Source organism: Ailuropoda melanoleuca, chromosome 8, assembly GCF_002007445.2.
Source record: "Ailuropoda melanoleuca isolate Jingjing chromosome 8, ASM200744v2, whole genome shotgun sequence".
In the NCBI taxonomy this organism is placed as follows: Eukaryota; Metazoa; Chordata; class Mammalia; order Carnivora; family Ursidae; genus Ailuropoda; species Ailuropoda melanoleuca.
The window spans coordinates 75406838-75431519 of NC_048225.1; the positions used below are offsets into that span (position 1 = coordinate 75406838).

The window sequence follows — 24682 nt, forward strand, 5'->3', positions numbered from 1 at the left end:
ATGGCCAAGCGAGTTGCAATCGTGGGAGCCGGGGTCAGTGGCCTAGCCTCCATCAAGTGCTGCCTGGAGGAGGGACTGGAGCCCACATGCTTCGAGAGGAGCGACGACCTCGGGGGGCTGTGGAGATTCACCGTAAGTAGGGGTCTAGCAGTTGTGTGAAGCGTCTTACTGGAAAAGGCTCAACGGATGTGAAAGGAGGTTGAATTCCCGCCCCCCAACGCTGACTGCCCCTGGGGGGGAGGGGTTAGAAGCATCAAAAAGGAGCAGGGCACAGCCTATGCTTGGGGTGGGGAGGGCATGAGCCACCCTGCAAACTCTATCTGGGGCCAAGAGGAAGAGAGATGCCCCCAAAGGGTGGCAGAGAATGGAGTGGCTGGGACAGGCCAAGCAAGCCCAGAACCAGGGGAGCAGGAGCAGAACCAGGGGGTCTGAAGCAAGGCCAGCGACCACAGTGCTTGGGGAAAAGGCAGGAACCCAGCCGCGCAGCAATGTCGGCCTCTGCCTGCAACACTGAGCTGTGCTGTTCCTGCTTCTATTCCTGGCCCTGCTCCATCGGAGGGGGAACAACACGGGGCTCAGTGTAGGATGAGCTCTAACCTCCGGGTCCTAAATCCAGGCAATCCCAATCTAGGCCAAGAACAAGCAGAAGTAAAGAATGTGAGTTTGGAGGCTTTTTTGTTCCCTGAGCAAAAGAAAGTAATATCCTCAAACCTCAGCAAAGTTACAGTCCAACCTGGAGAGGAGAATGAGTGAGGAAGGAGAAGAGGGGACTATGAAGCCCACCCTTCACTGGCCTGGGCCAAAGGGGATCACAGGGGTGCTGCTGGGGCCGCTAAAACCCTTTGTGTTCCATGGCTGGCCAGGGAAGCATTTGCATCAGAGTTCCAAGCCCCCTACTTCTCCTCCTTCTCAAGAAGGCAAGAACAATTCCCATGAGCTTTAAACGTGCTGACAAGAAGGCTCTTAGGAATAGTGAAAAGGAGCACAGAGTTGGATATCGGGGTCTCAGAGCCCATAAGGGGCTAAGAGAAAACATGGCATTCCTCTAACTGTAGAAGGGTGGAATTTGGAACTGGAATAAAGTATTTTATAATAGTTTCTAATACTCTGACTGGTTAGTTGCAGTTGTCCCAGCATAGGCCAGCTTGGCTCGCAGAAAGAACTGTGTATTTTAAAATGTGTCTAACCACTAAAGGTGACCATCAATACATAGAAACCTCCCCAAGGGCACTAGGTGAGAGAACACTTGTTCCCATGTTTCAAAGTGCATACATTCCATTAGGATAGCAGAAACCCAACACCCGTGCTGTAACCCTCCCCTCCTGTGCCTACAGAAGACGTTGCTCATGACACACTCCCCCTGATGAGTCTCAGAATCCCTCTTAATACGTACTCCAGACAAATAGGACTAATCTATCAGAGTTGGGATTTGGCTTGCAAGATGAAACTTCCCAGTTGGCAGGGTAATTAGTAGGCTTACTTGGTTAAAGTAATTTCAGTCAAAGCAAAAGTGAGTCCAGAGACCTGGGGATACTGGACAAAAATGCACCTTATACATTCGCAGACACATAATTATTAACACATAAAATCACGGATCTACGAATCAAGAGAAATGAATTCTAGATCCAGCTGTGCCCACCTGACTGTGTGACTTGGGCAGGTCAAATGCCTACGCACAAGCACCAGGGGGGACACAAAAATTAGAAGGATTCATCCTATACTCAGGTTGCTGCCAGGGGCATGGGGAAGGAGAAGGATCCTACAAGCCAGAAACAGTGCTATGGGCATTTAAATGAGGTCGGGGTTATATCTTGCACTGGAGGGAAATCAGGGAAGGCTTCATGGGAGAGATGGTGTGCGAGGGACTTGGAAGGATTTCAACAGGTGCATGAGATTGAGTGGGAGATTACACAGAGGGAACTAGTAAAGAAAATGTAGGGGGCATGCTTGGAAAATAAAAATAGCTTATTGGTATATGCAGCACAGATAAGATAAGTAATCGGAGGGGACGAGGGTGGCTGAATATTCCGACGCAGGATTTCTATGCAATTTAGAAAGCAATCGGTGATGAGGAACAGAATTAAGACGATGACTTGTTGCTCTATTGGTTTTGTTTGCATGATGGGAAGACCCAAACACGTTTACAGGTAAGGAGAGAACATCTGGACGGTGGGAAACTACTGAATACGTGAGCCCAGCCTGGGACATGATCCCGGCAGAAAAGGGAAGGAGTGGAGTTGGACACACATGGAAGGGTTTGCCTTGGAAAAGGGGGAGAGGCACAACCTCCTCAGACCCTGGAAGGGAAGGAAAAGTGAACACGAAGAGAAACGTTGAAGAGGGGAAGCAAGATGCAGGAGTGTGCGCATCAGAGGCCACGATGACGCTGTCGGGAAAATGCAGCATCTGGGGAGGGTGAAGAAGACGTGGGGGGGGGGTGGCATGGAGAAGTAAGAAAAATCGAGACGGTCGTGAACACATATTGTGAAGCCCATGACAGGACATCCAAAGGATGGCAAAAAGGGTAACCCAGCAGCAGCCCATTAACAAGTCATTCCAGCCCCATTGCTTCATGTGTTGAATGAGAACGGGGGGAACCAGTTTGGAAGATAGTTAAAGCTAGGGGGCTGGGAAACAGGAAAAACCACCCCCACCTTCATTCAGCGGCCGTTTCTTGACACAGTGGCCTCTTGAGACAACTGGACCACCTTGAGATTCCTCTAACGCCTGAGAGAAAATCCCTAAACTAGGTGACCTTAAAGGGGCCTTCCAGCTCTAACATGCTATGAACCTCCTGAGTCTTTCTAGAGACATCCCATCCTCCTCCTCCTCCCTCAGCGTGCACGTACGCACACCACACGCACACGCACACACACACGGGCACACACACATCACACGCACACGTGCGCGTGCACACACACACGCACACACATGACACGCACACACATGACACGCACACGCACACAGACATGGGCACACACATGCATGCACACACGCACACACACACGACACACACGCGCGCGCACACATGCACGCACACATCACACGCACACACACACATGCACACGCACACACACAGCACACACACACATGCACGCACACACACACGCACACACACACACACAGGCTTGCTTAGAGTGTCTCTGCACTCCAAGCAGGTGGCCAGCTTAAAACCTACACATTAAAGTGTCTGCTCTAGCTAGGGCTGTACTTACCAGGAAGCCCACAGAGGGATCCTTAGTGCCTGTTCTGGGCAGCACCGGCCATCATGCAAAACTGGACAAGTGATCTGCAGAAACCCAAGAAAACACATATGGAGACCGCATTCAAATGAGGAGATGCGCCAAAGATTAGAGAGATTATAAAGCACTGCATGTAATTCAACACTCAGAGACACATGACTCTGTCTCTTCCAACTACCACAGCCTTAAGCAAAGAAGAAACAGGCAAAAGTTGTGATAGAAAAGAAGGTCATCTTTGGTTGGGGTGGCTGAGGGGGTGGCAATCTTTAAAAAGAAAAGGGATATGTTGGTAAAGAGCCAACTTCCGTCCACTAACTCAAGCTGGAGGTATGTACGGAAAGTCTATTTTGCAACCAACTCTCTTAGGCTCTTGAATAGCAACCGTAGTGTTACCGCGGGTTAATTACCTCGGTTATAAAGTCATATTGAAGAAATAAAATGTGAGACATTGTCTCATCACACAAAATTAATATTACTCTTAGAGAATCTATAGGAAGGGATCTTAGGCGATGCTCTTCCTGTAGACCCACACTGAGGTCATCTAGAGGGAGTTACACTCCACTGGTGGGAACGCATTCAGCTTCGTCCTTCACATCCCTGGAACACCGTCCAGAGCCTCATACCCCCCCTGCAATGATGTTCTGCCTTATGGGCATCAAGGTCTTTTCTTCTTTTTCTTCTTTTTTTTTTTTGAGATTTTATTTATTTATTTGACACAGAGAGAGAGACAGCCAGCAAGACAGGGAACACAAGCAGGGGGAGTGGGAGAGGAAGAAGCAGGCTCCCAGCGGAGCAGAGAGCCCGATGCAGTGCTCAACCCCAGGACCCCGGGATCACGCCCTGAGCCAAAGGCAGACGCTTAACGACTGAGCCACCCAGGCGCGCCTCAAGGTCTTTCTTCTGCACGTGCAACCTTTCATTTATTTATTCAACAAACATTTATTGAACATCAACTATGTGCCTTATATACCATGTATATTTACATTCAGTGAGGAAAATGAAGACCTGTTACACTTCCCCCTTTAAATCACTGAAGAAGTTTCTCAGTTAATTCTTTAGGCTTAGTAAACCTTATTCTTCCAGTCTTTCTTTAAAAGGCTATTTCTAAAAGTTCAACGGTCTTGGTAGGTTTCCTTTTATTCACATATTCAACAAACATTATTGAATTCCTATTATGTTTCAAGGGGGTACACCTGACAGGCCCCCATTCTCTTGGGGATTCTGCCCATCATTTCTGAGTATCCACAGCTCGCATGGGTCGTAGATCTGAGAACCAGGCACTATCCTCCAGCAAGATTCTGCCTCTCACTGGGGAGAGGAGGAGAGAAAGAAAAATGGATTCTGGCTGCTCAAAGGAGGGGGAAAGGAGGAAATAATTGTTCTTGGAGAACAGGAGGTGTGAACGTCTTGTATAGAGAGAATGTCTCTATTTAGGAGTAACTTTTATTATCATTTTACATTTATTGTTAAAATGCGGAAGGGGAAGGAGCACCTGGGTGGCTCAGTGGGTTACGCGTCCAACTCTTGATTTCAGCTCAGGTCATGATCTCAGGGTTCTGAGATTGAGCCCCGTGTCAGGCTCTGTGCTGTGTGTGGGGCCTGCTTGAGATTCTCTCTCCTGCCCCCTCTGCCCCTCCCCCACTCGTGCTCTCTTTCTCTCTCAAAAAACAAACAAATAAATATTTTTAAAACGAGGAAGGAGAGACCTCTGACTTGCCAAAGCTTTCTTCCCATTGCCTAAAATCCTCTCTGAAGGACACAAAGCTTGAGAAAGTAGAAGAATAATATTAATCGTATAAGAATAATGTGAATAACAGTTAATATTTATTGAGAGCTTACCAGACACTGTTCAAAATACAGCTATCGTTTCAGTTTATCCTAAGGGATATTATTATGCCTATTTATAGCTGGAGAAACTGAGACACAGAGAGATTAAGAAAATCCCCAAGGTTACCCAACTAAAAATGTGGAGCTTGAAGAGGGACTCAGGCGGTCTGAGTCTGGGGTCTGTGCTGTCAAGAGCTGTGCTTTGTGTATTTCCAGAGTCTGGCTCCAGAATGAGGGCAGGCAAATTCTAGTCTGTTTGTGGAATCCCACCAAGCATCTTAGGGAATGATGGGGATCTTCCCAGTATATTGCAGGACCAAAGTGCACCAGGCAGCCAGAACCCCTCTGTTCGTGCTCTCAGCCTTTGCCCTCTGCCCACAGACCCCCTCCCACTTAATTTTCTCTTCAAGACAAAAATCTTTCCCCTCAGTGGCCCCATCATTTCAGGAGGCATGTGTTTCCATACTTGGAGTACCAGGGCCATTGGCAGACCCACAGGGACAATGCAGCCGGAGGTCCCAGCAGGGCCTGGGAATCAGCGGGGCAGGTGGCCCCCCGAGGCAAACACAGGAGAGGAGGGCTCAGGAGCCAAAAACCGTTCAGAAGCGGCACGGACCCATACTCTCTGTATAAGCTGAGCATTCCAGACCACGTATTGTTCCAGGAGGAACAATCCATGGGAAGAAGGAGAGACGAGAGTAAAGAGGTGGTCTTGGATTCCACCCTAAGGGCTAAGTTTCCACTCTGCACTGTAGTTCTTCCTCAGCTAACATCTGTGATACATTATTTCAAGATAGGCTTCAGTTTTGCCTGGAAAGTTTTCTTCTTCTTCCCTTTACATCTCCCACAGTTTTACAAAATAGAGTTGTTATTGGAGTTGTTTTTTTTTTTTCTATTTGTGTTTCTTTGTTCATCTGTTCTCAGGTCCTATAAATACGTGGTTCCGTGGCTTAACCAACTCCACCGAGCCCCATTACTCTTTGCTATTTAAACATACCACTACAACATACTTAAAAAATTTTTGAACCGTTTTTATGGAAATCTTTACAACATGTATTATGCACATCTCTACTCCTCCTAAGTAGTATATATTCCAAATTTAGCCTTTATTATTGTTAACTAGAAATTGACAGTATTAACCAAGTATGATTCACTACGTGATGCTCTCAGATGCCAGAGAACAGTAAGGGGGCTTTGGCCTGATTGACCCCACAATGTTCATAGCTGATGTTTCTCTTATTGTACTGTAATTTCTTCCCCTGCTGTTTGGTCTTTCTGCTCCATATTACAGCTCTTTACAGCTGTTCCTATTCCATTTTTTCCTATAACCCAGAGGAAACTTCACTTTTAATTAAATCAAAGCAACACTAAATTTCGTGCTGATACCCAGCTTCCGGTTAAAGCTCTGCTACTCACTAGGGTAGCCACCAGCTACATGGAACTGTGGAACTGGTTGATAGGACTAAAAAATTGAATTTTTTATTTCATTTAATTTTAATTAATTTTAATTTTAAAACCAATCCTCAATTCAGTTACTGGAGCACTTTTAAGTATATTCGTTAACAATTTGGGGATATGAATTCCCTTTTTCGATCAACATTTGGCATTTGAATTGAGAGGTATAACATATACACTGATACTCAAAAGATTTGTTATGCATAAAAGAATGTAATATATTTCATTAATAATTTTCATACTGATTACACATTGAAAGTATAAAATTTTAGATATACTGAGTTAAAGTATACTGTTAAAATTAGTTTCCCCTGGTTCTTCTTACTTTTTTAAATATGACTACCAGAAAATTTTAAAGTGGGCATGTTCCGGGGCGCCTGGGTGGCACAGCGGTTAAGCGTCTGCCTTCGGCTCAGGGCGTGATCCCGGCATTATGGGATCGGAGCCCCACATCAGGCTCTTCCACTAAGAGCCTGCTTTCCTCTCCCACTCCCCCTGCTTGTGTTCCCTCTCTCGCTGGCTGTCTCTATCTCTGTCAAAAAAATAAATAAAATTTTTAAAAAAATAAATAAATAAAAAATAAAGTGGGCATGTTCCACCACATTCCTGTTGGGCAGGACTGCTCTAAAGCCTTGTTACTCAAACTATGGCCCAGGCCCAACAGCATCTGCAGGGGAATTTGTTAGAAATACAGAATCTCAGGCGTGAGGCACCTGGGTAGCTCAGTCGGTTAAGCAACCAAATCTTGGTTTCAGCTCAGGTCATGATCTCAGGGTTGTGGGATCCAGCCCTGCCTGTGGGGCCCCGTGCTCAGTACAGAGTCTGCTTCTCCCTCTTCCACCTCCCCTCCATCCCCCCTCCTCCTGCTCTCACGAGTGTGCTCTCTCTCTCTCAAATAAATAAATAAATCTTAAAAAAAAAAAATCTCAGGCTCACGTAGACCTACTGAATCATCACCTACATGTTAATAAGATTCCCCAGGTAATTCTTCACAAGATTAAGGAGCACTGACTAGAGAGCTGTGCTTCTCAGACTGTGGAGAAGAATCAGTTTTTGTTCTGTTGTTTAATTTCCAATAGAGTAGATAAAATTACGTGTGTAAGATACAGTAAAAACGAACTATGAAAACAATCAAAATGAAACAAAGAAAAATGTCAAAATATGAATTCAAAACTCGTATAAAGTCAAAAGACATAAAATAAAATTCAAAAGACATAAAATAAAATTCAGCAAATGTCATTCAATGAACATACAAAGAAAACAATTCCAAAAAGTGGACCCATTTTTCTTTCTTATATGCATATGTATACATATGCAATTAATATAGAACATCACTATTACACTTGCAACTTTTAGCCAAATAGAGCATTGTGTGTGAAATAGCCTCCATTTGAAACACCTGTAGGCACACTTTTACTATGCATTGGACATATTAATAGTTAAAGTTTTTACTGGGATCATTAAGCTAGCTTCTTGCTTGTTATTTTATCTCATCTGGATTGGAGGAATGACCATGTTCTTCTCAAGGGACAGTGTATATCTAAACTGTTTCTAAGTTTTGCCTAATAGCACACATAAAGAGAGAATCACTGTTCACAAAGGTACATTGATTGGAATGGCACAAGAAATTTTAAAGTGATCTCAGGGAGTTCAGGACTTTTTTTTTTTTTTTTTTTGAGAGAGAGAGAGAGAGGACAAGCAGGGTGAGGAGCAGAGGGAGAGAGAGAATCTCAAGCAAACTCCACACTGAGCACAGAGCCTGACATGGGGCTCAATCCCACAACCCTAAAATCATGACCTGAGCTGAAATCAAGAGTCAGACAGTGTAACCCACTGAGCCACCCAGGCAGGGTGCCCAGGACATTCTTATAACTCCTATCCAAAATGAATCAAGTGGTGTTGTATTTTCAAAACTTACCTTCAACCTTTTATCAGTGGCCAGTTCTGAGAATTTATTCTTTAAGGTTATAATTAAATATCAGTTATCTTTCTTTTTTAGGATTTTATTTATTTGAGAGAGAGAGAACACACGTGTACTTGCAGGAGCTGGGGGAGGGACAGAAGGAGAAGGAAAAGCAGACTCCCTGCTGAGCAGGGAACCCAGCCTAGGGCTCGATTCCAGGACCCTGAGATCATGACCTAAGCCCAAGGCAGACGCTTAACTGACTGAGCTGCCCAGATGTGCCAATATCAGTTATCTTTAGATGAAAGAAAATGATAAATTGTTTGCATTTTTGGATAACAGTTTTCAAACTAACGTTAAAACGTCACTAAGGTAGTCCCACTGCCCGTGTCTAGTACACAACCTGACCACCACAGCACTCCTCACAGGAGTCAGACAAAACGGAGACTGATCTGAGTCTCATTCAACATATAGGAGTCCACATTCTTGGATATTGAGCAATGCTGAATTATCACTGCAAGTTTCCAGATGCTTACTCTCAATTTGGGTACTTATCTTGTCAGAGCGTGCTAACGAACAATTCAGCTCCGTATTGCTCGCCAACTACGTCCTTGAGTAACACTGCTTTAGATCTTCTGGCAGAATAAACGATCAGGATTTAAATAGTCATCGTTCTCGGAAGCCTTTCGATTCCAGTTTTCTAGATTTATTCTGGACAAATGAGACTGTCAGAGGTGGGGCCACAGACAAGCAAAATACAGTGAATTCATGCGTTGATGAGATGGCAACAGTAACTGAAACCACAAAGATATGTTTATAATTGTATTCCCTGTACTCACTATACATCTCACGCAGACCTAGATCACATTCTCTGAGGGAAAGAGGTGAGCCCTCCCCCACGTGTGAAGTTTATGTTTGCCTTTCCACTTGTTCACATAAATAAAATAATTTTTGTTTCACAGGAAAAAAAAGAATTATACATAACCAAAATGATAAATAATATTAAAATACTAAGGACTGCCTTCCCACTAAACTCAGAACATCCTTCATAATACATCCACAAGACAGAGGCAATGTGTATTAACGACTACATGTAGCAAAACTGCTTATTACTCAACGTGGGGGGAGTTGTCTGAGATACTGATATTTGCCATTTATTCATCTCAAAACTGGATGTGGGAAATGAGTCTTTCTCCATGTGCACAGTTATCCAGTCTGGAAACCTTTGTCTGGCTTCTTCTCCCAAGTCCTAAATCCAAACAGCTCCACTCTCCTGTGCCTTCTGTCTTTTTGCTGCCTCAGTTTCCACTTCTCTGTTTCAACTGCCACTGCCTCTGCTCAGGCTACCTTCAGTGCTGGCTAAAGTGGATGTGTGTTTTAGGCTATTCACTGACCTCCCTCCTTCTTTTCCAGAGACTTCTGTCATTCATCTTTTGTAGAACAGGAATTATCTTTCTAAAATATAACAGGAATCACTTCTACATTCAAACATTCAGAAGACTGCCCTCACCTTCCTACAAAATTCAAATTCCGTAACTTTAGACACAAAATCCTTCATAATCTGAACCCCCTTCTCCGTAATCCTTACAACAACACCCTGTGAAACCAAACTACCTAGCATTTGTCCATCATCCAGGCACTACTTCCTGGCTCTGGTCTATTTCCATATGTTTCAGTATTTTGCAGTCATGCTGTGTAAATCTGGACAGGTAAGTTCATCCTGGGTTTCTTTGTTCACATGTAATGAGCGAAATTGCAATTCAGATCATAAAATTCAGTGTTCAGTGTTCACCCTACCTCAAGTACAGGATAACAAATCCCATTAGAAAGGGTAACCTGAATCTCTGTCAATGTTTGAAATGTCTAAATTTTAACATCTATTTCATATGTGTGCCCACACATGCACAAATGCATACACACTCATGTGTATACACTGTTTGTACAGGACCATGTTGAAGAAGGCAGAGCCAGCCTCTATAAGTCTGTGGTTTCCAACAGCTGCAAGGAGATGTCTTGTTATTCAGACTTTCCATTCCCAGAAGATTATCCAAACTATGTGCCAAATTCTCAATTCCTGGAATATCTCAAAATGTATGCAAACCGGTTCAACCTCCTGGAATGCATTCAGTTCAAGGTAAGACACAAAACATCAGTCGCAGTCAGAAAGTGTTGCCTACCTGTTTCCTGTTTCTCTCAATAGCCTAGCGCTTGGCTCTGTAGCTGAGATCGTGAACTGGCAAGATGGATGCCACCTGGCTGGATTCCTTTTCCCTTTGTACTCGCACCCACCCTCAGAAAATCTGGAGGGGAAGGTGGATACTCTCTGTAAGGATTCACATGTATACATTTTTAATTTGTAATAATGAATGTCATCCAAGTAGCCAAAGGGACCTGAAAATATCAAACCACATTCTCAGCTTGGGACAAAAGCACAAAGGGACATTGATGACTTCTACCAGTCCCTAGGTCCTCTCTTCTTGAGTATCCCTTTGTACGAATGAACATGCGCAACGGCCCATATACAAGAGAACCTCACTATTTGAAGGAAATCTTTTCTAGATATCCTTGGAAATACAAAAATCTTTGAATATTGTTATTTTCATAGGCCTTATCCACCTCCCTTTCCATTTCCAAGAACAGAGACAGGAAGAAGGTAGAACACAGAGGCAAATGAATATACTCTTTTTTTCCAGTTCTTTTCCTCTCCAAGAAACATGAAAATCCGTGTGTTTTTCTTCTCCTATATCCCCCTCTTCCTGCTACAGATGGGGATGGTAAGGAATTCCTAGGGAATTGAAAGCAACATGAATGACCAAAACTAGTAGTAAATAAAATTCATATTCACAACCTTAAAAGTACTGACCAAAATGTAACCACTATCTTGAAGAGATATCTGCACCCGCATGTTCATTGCAGCATTATTTACAATAGTCAAGACATGGAAACAACCCTAGTGTCCATCGGTGGGTACGTGGATAAAGAAAATGTAGCACACACATACACACACACTGGAATGTTGTTTAGCCATAAAACAGAAGGAAATCCTGTCATTTGCAACAACATGGATGCACCTTTAGAGTATTATACTAAGTGAAATAAGTCAGACAAATACTGTATGATCTCACTTGTGTGTGAAATTCAAAAAACAAAAACAAAAACAACAAACTCATAGAAACAGAACAGATTGGTGGTTGCCAGAGGAGAAGGGTGGGGTTTGGAGGACATGGGTTAAGATGGTCAAAAGGTACAGACTTCCAGTTATAAGATAAATCAGTTCTGGGGATATAATGTACAGCATGCTGAATATAGTTAATGGTATGGTATTGTATATTCGAAAGTTGCTAAGAGAGTAGATCTTAAAAGTTCTTATCATAAGAAAAAGAATTACAACTATGTGAGGTGATGGATGTGAACTAAATTTATTGTGTGTTGCAATTATTTTGCAGTATTGCACATTTATCAGATCATTACATCATATACTTTAAACTTATACAGTATTGTACACCAATTATGTTTCAATCAAACTGGAGTAAAATGGAAGTATTGCAGTTTTCCAAAGTGTATTTTACTCCACTTCCTTATTTTGCAAGGGATACCACCATAATGAATGAATATGATCCACAGAAATATTTTTAATTCATCAGAGTTCCTGAATCGGAAGCTTTTCCTTTACTACATGCTGCCCCAAGTCTATTTTAAAATAATTGAAAAAAAAATGTTTAAAGCTAGATGTTCACCAAAGTTTCAAGAAAGTACACACATAAGGGATTTCTTTCCTCTCTGTACATTCCAAATTTTTAAGTACAAACAGTTCTTACTTTATTTTTAAATAAAAGTAAACTCTACTTTGAAATCAATTAATTTTTAATTAACTGAAAACTTATATTTTAAAAAGTAAGAGTTCCTATCACAAATGTCGGAATCCAACAAGTGCTTCAAATATTATAAACCAAATAGTGACCCCATTAGGAAAGACTTGAGATACTTGTCTTCTCTGAAAACTGAAAAAAGGAAGGGAGCAAAGTCTCTTGGCCAGTGGAGTATTTATGCTTTTAAATTTGACTTGTGAATTTATTTCACATATTTTCTGAATCAGAACCTCACACCCATAAATTTATATATACTTGATTAAAACAAAAAATATACTGAAATTTGGACTCCTCCCAGAACATTCAGGCCATAAAGTTAGCATTTCCCAATCATTCTCTGGATCTGGGAAAACTTCAGCAACATATTCTACAGAACCTTTCATAAGGTCCAAATTTATATTTTCAATTTATATTACCCATGTCTCTATTAAAGCACAGCTCTAGGAGAGATACACATAACAGAAAGAATAATGAAAAAGACATCAGAAGACCATGGTTCTTGGTTCTATCACTTACTGTGAGAATTTGAGCAAATCACTCAAACTTTTTGGATCTCATCGCTTCTCTTAAATACCCCACCATAACTCTAAACTCAGAATACTTCCATTCCGAAAATTATGGTTAATCTGATAACTCGATTCAATTTCTAAGTTTATGCTTATTAACTATGTTTAGTCTGTGTTCCAGAGCATTTGAAATGTCAACGAGTACATTGGCCAGCAAGCCCTTACAAGAAACTTGACAACAATTAATTGTGACTATGATTCTTTTTTCAGACTAAAGTCTGCAAAGTAACAAAATGCCCAGATTTTACTGTCACCGGCCAATGGGAGGTGGTCACTCAGTGTGAAGGAAAGCAAGAGTCTGCCATCTTTGATGCTGTCATGGTCTGCACTGGTTTCCTTACTAACCCGTATTTGCCACTGGACTCTGTTCCAGGTAAGGCATTTTCTGAAACTGACCTTAATTTGTCTCAAGGGAGCCATCCTGATACTGGCTTGATCCGGGAGTGAATTTCTATGGTTCCTCCATTAAATAGTTAAAGTTGTAAAGTAACAGGGATTTTTTATTTCTAACCAGCACTTTCTGGCCAGTTTTTGGCTTTCATTTGTTCCAAAAGACCTATAGGTGCCAAAAAGTAGAATAAATAACTAGCAAGCAGTTTTATGCTTCACTGAGGTTCAATGTCCCTTGGTAAGCAATGGGTAACAGTCCGAAGGTCTTCTGAGACACAGGATACTTACACAAGTGGGTAGCCTCAGCAGTAGCACACAGCCAAACCTGAGTTTAAAGGCCACAAAGGCCTTTATTCAATCGATGAATAAAGAAAAAAGTAGCATGATTTTTGTTTGTTTTGTTCTGTAGAGGTTTAGCTAGATCAGAGAGTTATATACCACTAGGCCAATAGTCAACAGGGAGAAGAATCTTGGGAGACAAGTTAAGTCATCCTTGGATCTCAGCTTCCTTATCTGGTTTTTGCACAACCATGATTCATGTTAATCTATGTCAAATTTCCATTGGACAACAGTGAAGAGGGAATAGAAGATGAAATGGTTTCGTTTATTTTTAACCGTAGTAAGTTTTCAAAAAGTTAAAACTTTAGGAGATTTTTCTCTTCATCATCTAAATAAGATCTGGAGGGATCTCAAGGCTCATCTTACAATAAACTCACATACTTCCAATGCCCCCAGAGCTCACTCAAGTCATGTCAAGTCAAAATAAAGCGCATCCTGAAAATTGCCACAGACTAGAGTCATTGAATCGAAAAGGATCAAGCCCAATATAAGGAACTATTCTCCAACAGTTCAAGCCTCTGCTTGAACAGTTCAACAGTGGACTTTCGCCACCCCACAAGACAGCCCAATCCTTTCTCAGCTCTTGTCCACAGAGCAAATCCCTGAGCAGGAAAACTACTCCAAACTCCCAGGAAGGAGTGCCCAGTACAGGATCATTCCAAGAATCCAGAAGGTTCCATGACATAGAGAGTACACTGAATTTATTTGGCACTCAGTGTATTACACAAAGTATTAAAAAATACAGAGATGGATAAGACAATATGTAGCCTGTATGGGAGGAAGGAAATGAGATTTATAGGAATCCAGTGGAGGAATCACAGCCTACATATGACCTGCAAGTGAAACCAATACTCATTTTACAACAAACTCACGTGCATCCAATGGTGCTGGCTCTGTCCTGCACCTGTCATTCAAGTCAGGTCGGATTAGGATAAAGTGTACCGGAAAGCAACTGAACCAACGTCCTCAGTTTGAATAGGATGGGCTTGAGACCAGGAAGTACAGATTCTAGGCTACCCAGTCAACAAGCTGTACAATCTTGGGCCTTCCACTTAACATTTCTAAGTTTTTTGCCCATAATTTGAGGGGCTTGGACCACCCTACCCAACAGCATACATCACAAATCAAGCAAACGGAGCTCTACGGGACTCACAGACCTTCTCAATACCAGTCTTTTTTTTTTTTTAAGACTTTATTTATTTGAGAGTGTGTGCACATAAGCAGGGGGGTGGGGCAGAGGGTGAGGGAGAAGCAGATTCTCCACTCAGCAGGGAGCCCAATGCAGGGGGCTCATGACCTGAGCCGAAGGCAGATGTTTAACTGACTGAACCACCCAGGTGCCCTCTCAGTACCAGTCTAACCAGCCACTACCAACTGGCCATTTGAAATCCCAGGCTAGTTAATATTAAGGAGCCTTTGAGCTCTAAAGTTTTGTGACTTTAGATTTGAAAAGGAGTCCTCCAAATTCCACAGACCTGCTTAGTACATAGTACATACACCCTGGGGTCATTGTTAACCGTTACAAAAATTCAAATTCTTTGAAGACATTCAAAAACGTGTCTGGAGGCATATTGTTCTGGAGGCAATTCCAAAGATGTTCCAAAAAGTCTTAGTAAAAATAACAGGTGTCATAGAATAAATGTTTAAGTTCCCAAGATAACTACTTTTATTCATTAAGATATATACATTCTAGTGTGTTTACTAACACAACCACATTCACCTAATAAAAGTCCTGGCTCTGTCTTCCTGTGATGTAAGAGGGGAAAATACTAGTCTGATAGGAGACTTAGCCACAGAGACTCATTTTTGCTCATTTGTGATCCCAGAGAGCCTGTTCTAGAGTGAATCTAAGATGATTTAACATCCAGGGATAATAATTCTATGATTCTCCTTAAACTTGTCTAGCTCTCCCTCCTCGGCCATTCTCTGATCCATACTGGATCCTGTCTGAATTAATATTTGAACTTGGTTCCATCCTTGTTAAGTTCTAAAGGCTCTGGATTATGGTGAGTTTTAACAGAGATTCAGATCAGATTTCTAATGACTCAAGGTGAACTAAAAAGCTACCAGATCTTGATAAGGCTACTTGCCACAAGCATCCATATTTATCCCCTGAGAATCTAGATGTCTTATCACTTTTTCTGGAAAAAATAGGTTCTTTGTATAGTATGTATTACTTTTGATTGATTGTGTTAATGCAACCTTGAGAGAATTTTCCAACACTCTCCATTCACATTTAATGTTTCAGTGAGACATTTGGTATCAACTGCCTGAGATACCCTTTCTAGTTAGAACAGTAGATCTAAACCCAGTATAACCAACATAATCCCTTTTTCTCAGAGCCAGCTCTTGCTGACTCAGCAAACCCAGCCTGCCTTATAGTCAGTCACCAAGGAGAACTATCAGTGAACTTTCTCAACTCACATGGATCTTTTCAAATAAGAACCACATTTTATTTATCTTATTTCCCTGATATCAACTAGCACAGTGCCAAGCACATACATGCCAAAAAAAGTTGGCTGAGTAGAGTGGAGGCACAGATCCCAAGTTTCTTTTAACTTCTCTGCCCTTGCTCCTTGCTTGCAAAAAGCTCTAATACAGTCAAATATTAGTAAGTAGAATACTACTGTCCCACTGATTTCTATCACATTTTAAATGGTAATGACTCCTTCCACTTTTGCTTAATAAATCTTTATGCCACAATATTTCAACTTAGTAGTAAATAAACCTAGAGGGCTATCTAGTGAAATAGAGTAAGTACCTCCATTAAATAAATAATCACTCATTAATTTCTGTGTCTTATAAAGCCATGTATTCGTATTTTGGATTTTCTTAGAGTATACTATTAAAAAATAACCAAAATAATCCATCAAAAGGGTATTAATGGCACAATATTTATGTTTCATTCACTGATCCTGTAAAATTCCTTATTTGACTTTCTTTTCCTATAGGTATAAATACATTTAAAGGCCAGTACTTTCATAGCCGACTGTATAAACATCCAGATATGTTTAAGGACAAGAGAGTCCTTGTGATTGGAATGGGGAATTCGGGCACAGACATTGCTGTGGAGGCCAGCCACGTGGCAAAAAAGGTACCATTCTTCATGTTACTTAATGAAGAATTTTATCTTAAGGTGCATGCCTCAGGCAAACAGTGATAAATGATGAAAGAAATAAATATGCCCAAAGCACACACACATACAAAAAACAGATTTTTTATTTTTTTAAAGATTTTATTTATTTATTTATTTATTTATTTATTTGTCAGAGAGAGAGAGAGGGAGCACAAGCAGGGGGAGCAGCAGGCAGAGAGAGAAGCTGGCTCCCCGCTGAGCAAGGAGCCCGATGCAGGACTTGATCCCAGGACCCTGGGATCATGACCTGAGCTGAAGGCAGACTCTTAACTGACTGAGCCACCCAGGCATTCCCAAAAAAACAGATTTTTAAAGTATTTTTTCTTACGTGTTTATAAATTTTACTCCAAATTCCACGTGTCATTTTTTTTCCAAGACCAGCTTCTCTGACTTCCCATTTTTGTCATTTTCCCAGTCATCCAACAAGAGCTTAGGAGACATCTGTGTCTTACCTAGTCCCATCAGTGAGAAAATCCTGTCCTTCGTCCCTTGCGAAGATCTCCCATTTGCTCCCTCCTTTCCTTGTTAACCACCACTACACTCAGCAAGTCCATACACAAAGGCTACCCCACTGTCCTCCTAATGATAATTATAGAGATAATTCATATTTATTGGGGCTTCCTTTGTGCCAAGCACTTCACTAAATGCTTTACTGCACGACCTCAGTCATCCAAGGAAGCTGCTGGAGTAGGTGCTGTCGGTACCCTTGACTGTAGATGAAGAAATTGAGGCTTACAGAGGCTAAGGGGCCTGCCTAAAGTTGTGCCACTAGCAGATGGCAGAGCCAGCCTTCAAGTTCAAGTTCCTCTGACCCAAAGCACCTGTTCCTACTTCTGCCTGCCTCTCTGCATGCCCAGTCCTTCCTCCCACATGTGGCAATCTGTAGACACCCTAACAGCAACAAACAAATCCTCTGAAAAGCCAGCTCTCATTATGACACTCATGTTTAAAAACTTCTAATAACTCCTTTTACCTAAAAAAATATATGTCAACTATACTCAAGTGAAAAAAAGAAAAGAAAAGAAAAGAAAAAAGTGGGAGAAGGAAGCAGAGAAGGCAGATCTGAGAAAGCACAGGCCTCTTTTGATCACTTTGCCAAACCACGGAAGCTAGGAAAGCTATGCTGGGTCCGTGCTCCTGCCAAAACGTACAGGGAAACTCTTTTCACTAAAATAATCAAGTAAAATAAAATCAACACAAAAGAAATACTAATAATAAATTGCAGATGGATTAGCCCTCCATTATAGGGTTCTCCTTAATCTGGTTCGAATCTGCCTTTTCAACTTTATCCCCCACTACTCTGGGCCCGTTCCGATTCGGCGTGTTTTCCCCTTGGCTTGTACCCTACCCCTTCATTCTATAGTGCCCTTTCTCCTTTATTACAATCCACATGTTCATGCCCAGCTCTCTCACTGCAACACAGTGATCTCTCTCTAGTACGAATTTATGTAGTAATTGTAATGAACATTCCTCAGTTGGCACGCGTTAACAACAAATAAAAATGAGTTGTTGGCTTCTGGTGTGCCAAATACTGTGCCAGGTACTGGGGATACACAGAAGAACACAATAGAAACGAGATTTCTGCCATCGTGTAGTATAGAGTCGTGGGGGACACAGATGACAATTACGTAAGTATAGATAATTAGTTCACTAATTTCAAGGGTGAAAATAGCCACAAAGAAAAAGGATTGGGAATGTGTGACTATAATATTCCTTTTGGAGGCTCTCAAACAAGGACCTGATGGATTGATTGATTTGGAGAGACTAGCGGTGTGGTGGAGTTTTCCTGAAAGAAGGGGAAAGGAGGTCCTGAAAGGAAAAAGAGCACAGTCTCACCCACTATGCCCACCACATGTGGGTAGCATATTATTATTTCTATTTCTCTAATGATAGGAAATTTCAAATTCAGTCAGCTGATAAACTCAAAGAGCCAATCTGTAAAGTAAAAAAAAAAAAAAAAAAAGCATTCACCAAAACTAATTGTGTTACTGAACTTTATTGTCAATTCGACAATGGTTTCTACTGAAACTCTTTGTAGACAACATTCATCTGCTGTCGTGCCTACAAAATTGTAACCACCTGCTCGCTTTCTTTTCACACGAGACTCGCACTCCCCCTCAGTGGCCACGGTATCTCTTTCACTGTGGTGCGAACGCCGTGTCTGGCAGATAATAAGTTCTCCATTACATGTGCTACGGTGTTTTACTACTCTAGGCAGTCAAACCATGATCTCAAAAGAATAACTTCAGAATGGGAGCTGGAGGAGCCGGAACTATGTGGTTGAGGATGTATTTTGAGGGTGGCAGATTTCTGGTGCCATTCTAATCATGAAACGTCCTGAATTTCTGGCAAAGCCAGCCCTGTTCTCTGGGTCAAACTGAGTGGCTTCTTTTATTGCTTCCAGGTATTCCTCAGCACCACTGGAGGGGCCTGGGTGATGAGCCGAGTCTTTGACTCTGGATACCCATGGGACATGGTGTTCACGACTCGATTTCAGAACATGTTCAGAAATTCTCTCCCAACTCCAATTGTGACTTGGTTGATTGCAAGAAAGATGAACAGCTGGTTCAATCATGCAAATTACGGCTTAGTACCAGAAGACAGGTAAATATAGTGTGTCTGCTGAGGGCTGCTGGGAAGAAGGAACCTCGATCCTTCCACTGGCATATCCAAACCAGGCGATAACACAATCACATGACTGAATATGAAGGAAAACCTCATACAAATGTACTTCATAAGAGCTAACTGTTTTTGAGTTCTTGGTAAATGAAACTATATATTTCATCTTGTCAATAACCCTTTAAAGTATTATTATAATCTCCTGTTTATCATGGGTAAACCGAGGCTTCGCCAAGTACAGTTACTTGCCCAAGCTCATTTAGTAGTAAGCGAGCTCTGTGAGTTAGGCAAGTTACACAAGCTTCAGCTACAGTGATCAAAAGACAGTGTCTTGTCTATGACTCCTTTGACATAAGCAACACACTTGCCTTGTTTCACTGTGTGGGAAAAATCAAATGCTATAGTTGCCCCTCGCCATGTCTCCAATAGCAACACCTTCTTGCCCTTGTCAAGATGACCTTGATCTCAGTCTGTCCTTAATTCAGTCTGTAACTGAGTTATCACCTACGACTTAGCTCATTAGCAAGAACAGCTAATGAGGCTCTACTTTCTCATTCATTAAGTTTGTACAACAATATTCCATTACCAGGGTGGCACCACAGCCTGGAGATCCTGTCTGATCTTCCTCCAGATTTCACTCTGGGTGAGCATGGCTCATGTGGCACCCAAGCCACCACAGATGGCACACAAGGGGGCTGCTCTCTTCATCCTTCGCTCACATATCTTCCTCTCACCCTGCTCTCCTCTTGTCTCTACTGTCACCATCTTTTCCTTCTGTATTTCTTACCTGCCCTCTTCCACCCCCTACTTCCAAAGCCCCTCAGGGGTTTTGACTCTTGCCACCAGAGCTTTGTCTACCATAAGCTTTGTCTAACCTGTATGGCAACTGGGGGACTATAAAGTATTTTATTTAATCCCCAAAACCTTAGAAGAGGTGAAATGAGCCTAAGGAACTATCATCCCTTCACTCTTGGATTTAATCATTTATCATTTCCAAAGTTCTTGCATATATACTATTTCATGTTTGCAATGTTATTTGGTTTGCCGTGTTATTTGGGATATTGGAAATTTTGAGACCGTCCCCAGCTCCTATCTATTTCATATGCTCTTCATCCTACCCAATGAACTAAGGATAGCAAGTGTCAGTATCCCTAGTTTACAGATGAATAAAAGCCAATAGGGACCAAATGACTTCCTCAAGCTCTGTTAAGTATAAACATTAGGACAAGAAGCCACCTTTCCTCCCTCCTATTCCAGTGCTCTTTCCATTTTATCACACTGTCTCTTTCTGTGCCTTCATCACAACCTCAAAATGGCTCAGCTTATTTAAAATCATCTCACCAAGTATTTGCTTAGTGATCCCAAAGGCATAGGCAGAAAAAGATAATTCTGCCCTTGTTCCTTTTAAGCACATGCCTGCTTTCCTTGTACAATTGCTCCCTAGGAGGAGAGAGTTCCCAACAGTTCTCAGCAGATGTGGAAGTCCCCGCCTTCCCCTGTAGTCCTTCAGCACGGGGTTATCTCTAATGACAGTGATAACTGAGAGCTGAAATTCAGCAAGGGAAACAGGAGCCAGAGAAAGCTCCGATCCCCTTCTCCACAGGCTTCCAAACTCTAGTAAATGGCAAACACATTTCATCATTCTTGGACATTCATGAGTCCCTCCTACAGAGGTAACTTCTCCCACGGCCGGCACCTCCTGCCTGGCCAAGGGGAGAGTCCCAGGATGAAGAAAGGAAGGGAAGGAGGAGGGAGGGCTGGCCACACCCGTCACTGGCAGATCTCTTCCCTGCCCACGTTTCTGTCTAGGACGCAGCTGAGGGAGCCTGTGCTAAATGACGAGCTTCCGGGCTGTATCATCACTGGGAAAGTGCTCATCAAGCCAAGCATAAAGGAGGTGAAGGAAAATTCTGTCGTATTTAACAACACCCCAAAGGAAGAGCCCATTGATATCATCGTCTTTGCCACTGGCTACACCTTTGCTTTCCCCTTCCTTGATGAGACTGTAGTCAAAGTTGAAAGCGGCCAGGCATCGCTGTACAAGTACATCTTCCCCGCGCACCTGCCACAGCCTACCCTGGCTGTTATTGGCGTCATCAAACCCTTAGGCTCCATGATACCCACAGGAGAAACACAAGCACGATGGGTTGTTCGAGTCCTGAAAGGTATGTGCACGAGAAACCGCAGGGCGTACGTTTTTGGTTTGCCATGTTATTTGGGATATTGGAAATTCCGAGACCATCCCCAGCTCCAATCTAAAACAACACAGTCTTTAAAAGCAGGATCCATTCTAGTCTCCATGGAATTCCACTATTATAATGAATTGGAGGCAGTACCAGCACCAAGGATAAATCAGGGGTCAAAAAATACAAGTTGTGTCTGCCTGTTATTTTCACCAAATCAACAGGTTCAATTAAAATTAAAATCCCGGTCAATGGAGTGACAGGATTCAGTTGTGAGGTTTTGTCATATCAGTTAACAAGTGAGCTGATCAGATGCTTACAATTTCTCAGCTGGTAGCATTATTACCAGGAGCATACCACCAATCCAAGTAGGCTGCTAACATTTTTTTGCCAGAACAGACAAGTCAGTGGGTACTAAGAATAAAAGAAGAGCAAGAGCAAAGCATCTTCAACCACTAAGCAAGCAGGCTTAAAGTTAAATTCCCTTTTTTTTTCTTATGTTTCATAGGTATAAATAAGTTACCACCACAAAGTGTCATGATAGAGGAAGTTAATGCAAGAAAAGAAAATAAACCCAGTGGGTAAGTTAACTAAATGAACCACTTATGCATCTTTTTTGAATCATCACTCAAATTGGTAAAACAATAGCAGACCGAGGTGAGCTACACTGGAGGAAAAAGAAGCATCTGAGACTTAAAGGGAAAAAAAATCCAGGCTAGCCTGTGTAAGGAGAGAGGGCAGAAAGGAAAATGAGTTTAAGTGTCCCCAAATTGTCACTTTAAACCATGATTATCTAACGCCAAATGGTGTCTGGATTCTAAACCAAATGTAATTAAGTCTCATCTCCCAGATCCCTTATTCCATGCCTTATTCATAATCAGGCAAAGAGCTGTGTTCATCATTCTGACGCCAGAAGGGTCTGCTTACTCATTCATTCAACAAATCTTTATCCAGCTCTATTGTTTTATTCAGTTGGCTTCTCTAGAGCAGGATTCTGCAAACTATGGTCTGTGGGCCAAATCTGCCAATCGCTCGAATTTTTCTTTTACGTTTTTATTTTTTTATATATATATTTTTAACATTTTATTTATTTGAGAGAGAGAGAGAGAGAATGAGCAGGGAGAGCAGCAGAGGAGGAGAAAGAAGCAGGCTCCCCACTGAGCAGGAAGCCTGATGCGGGGCTCAGTCCCAGGACCCTGGGATCATGACCTGAGCCGAAGACAGACGCTTCATTGACCGAGCCACCCAGGAGCCCCTCTTTCACGTTTTTAGATGGGTGGAGAAAAAGAAGATTATTTTCTGATATGTGAAAATTAGAGGAAATCTAAATCACAGTGGCCATACATAAAGTTTATGAGAACATAGCCACACTCGTTCATTTACAGACTGTGTATAGCTGCTTTTGAGTTACAACAGCAGAGCTGAGTAGTTGAGATAGAGATGGTAATATGGCCCTCAAAGCCTAATGTGCTTACCATTTGGCCTTTTGCCAGAATAAGTTTGTTGACCCTGTTTCCTGGAGAAAGGTTTCCACGTATGCTCTGCTCTTTGGCTGGCACTCAGGGACCAGGGACAACAGAAGGGAAGTGGCCAGCAAAGAAGGAAGTCTTGGCCTCCCCCGCACCCCCCATTCTCACTCCTAATCCAGCTAAAACATCTCTGGTTTCATCTGTTTCACTGTGAATCTGTTTTTGGCTTTCATATAAATTTTCCCTTAAATAATATTTCTCAGACCAAAAGAAAGTTTTAAAATCACTGCATTTAAGAATTTTTATCACTTCTCTAATTTATATATGTTTGCAAACTTCATGTTGATCTATCCTTGTCAAAGTACTAAATCCCAAAATAATAAAAACATTTTAGATGTCTCTTTTTCACCCTCAACCCAGAATATGATTCAACCTCCATTATGGAATTCTGCTATAACATAGATAATTAATTAGAACTGCACAGTGCAAGGCTTCTTGTCACATAGGTCAGTCAGTGGTTTTAGGGACTAAGACCAGCATTACAGGGAATTCCACCCTATTGATTTTTGTGGACTTTCACATTATACAAATCTAACAATAATTGAGTTTTAGAAAAATTTTAGAAAAATAAAATTACATAAAAACTTTTTTCTAGAAATTGCTAATTATTTGCCCAAAAAACTAAAGAAATACCAGCCGCATTACGAGCATTTGGAGCACTATGCATATAGAGTATCTTGTCAAGGAGCTCATCTTGTATTAAAAAAAAAAAAAAAATACAATGAGACCATTAGCTACGGACTTGGAGGGAGGAACATACAAACCATTTCAAATTTTCTAACGTTGCTGTTTACTTTTGGCACTTTTACTTGTTCTGATTTATCATTCCTTTATCTTTTTTCCTTCTTCTTTATCCCCAATTTTCCTTTTATAAAGGTTTGGGTTGTGCTACTGCAAAGCTTTACAAACAGATTATATCACATACATAGATGAACTCCTGACCAGTATCAATGCAAAACCCAACCTATTCTCTCTGCTCCTGACGGACCCACGCCTGGCTTTGACCATCTTCTTTGGCCCATGCACACCGTACCAGTTCCGCCTGACTGGCCCAGGGAAATGGAAAGGAGCCAGAAATGCCATCTTGACCCAGTGGGACCGAACATTCAAAGTCACCAAAACTCGAATTGTACAAGAAACTCCATCTCCCTTTGCAAGCTTGCTTAAACTCTTAAGCCTTCTGGCTTTGCTTATGGCCATTTTCCTAATATTCCTATAAATAAAAGATTACCCAGGTGGCTTGTCAGATCCACATAGATTTACAGTGCTCTGGTCCCTCCATTGCCAAATTGTTATCTTCATAGCCATGAACCATATTTGAGTGGTGACGGCCACCTCCTGTCCTTCCCTGGCTGTCCCCAGGGCTACCACTGGTATTGCTGAGCCTCTCCTAGCTCCACCTGCTTCCATTCCAGTGCTAGAGGAAAATAATCACTATTTCCGTGCATTCAAAGGCTGCTAGGAAGTTCCAGGTTCACTTTACAAGAGAGAGCTATTTAAGACAGCACTCTGAGCATTCATATCTTCCTTTCATATGAACTATTTTCATAGGCCTCAACTAAAACCCCCTACTCCACAAGAGATTTGGTTGTCCTAAAATGATCCTGTCATGGTATCAGCTGAT

The 24682-nt window shown here is 42.0% G+C and overlaps 1 protein-coding gene and 1 long non-coding RNA gene across 3 annotated transcripts in view; one reads left to right on the plus strand and one right to left on the minus strand.

The window, feature by feature from the left end:
* FMO1 (flavin containing dimethylaniline monoxygenase 1) lies at positions 1-24621 on the plus strand. Of its 2 annotated transcripts, XM_019809209.1 has the most exons (8): positions 1-132; positions 10373-10561; positions 13073-13235; positions 16543-16685; positions 19132-19331; positions 21156-21511; positions 22038-22110; positions 23935-24621. In XM_019809209.1, exons 1-8 carry the CDS (start codon positions 1-3, stop codon positions 24275-24277), a joined length of 1599 nt encoding a protein of 532 aa, XP_019664768.1. In that variant the 3' UTR covers positions 24278-24621. The 2 variants fall into 2 exon arrangements, with proteins under 2 accessions (XP_019664768.1, XP_019664769.1); XM_019809210.1 differs by lacking the exon at positions 10373-10561.
* The window catches only part of LOC109491075, a 38381-nt gene that overhangs the window by 4079 nt on the left and 9620 nt on the right, over positions 1-24682 (minus strand). Inside the window, exon 2 of the long non-coding RNA XR_002144468.2 lies at positions 3216-3289. This is a non-coding gene — a long non-coding RNA (uncharacterized LOC109491075). The remainder of the gene's footprint in view (positions 1-3215; positions 3290-24682) is intronic.

Excerpts from the sequence above, each read along its gene's own strand:
- FMO1 (XM_019809209.1), top strand. The coding sequence starts at position 1 with ATGGCCAAGCGAGTTGCAATCGTGGGAGCCGGGGTCAGTGGCCTAGCC. Across the intron at positions 19,332-21,155 it reads GGCTTAGTACCAGAAGACAG|GACGCAGCTGAGGGAGCCTG; the intron begins GTAAATATAGTG and ends GTTTCTGTCTAG. Across the intron at positions 22,111-23,934 it reads AAAGAAAATAAACCCAGTGG|GTTTGGGTTGTGCTACTGCA; the intron begins GTAAGTTAACTA and ends CCTTTTATAAAG.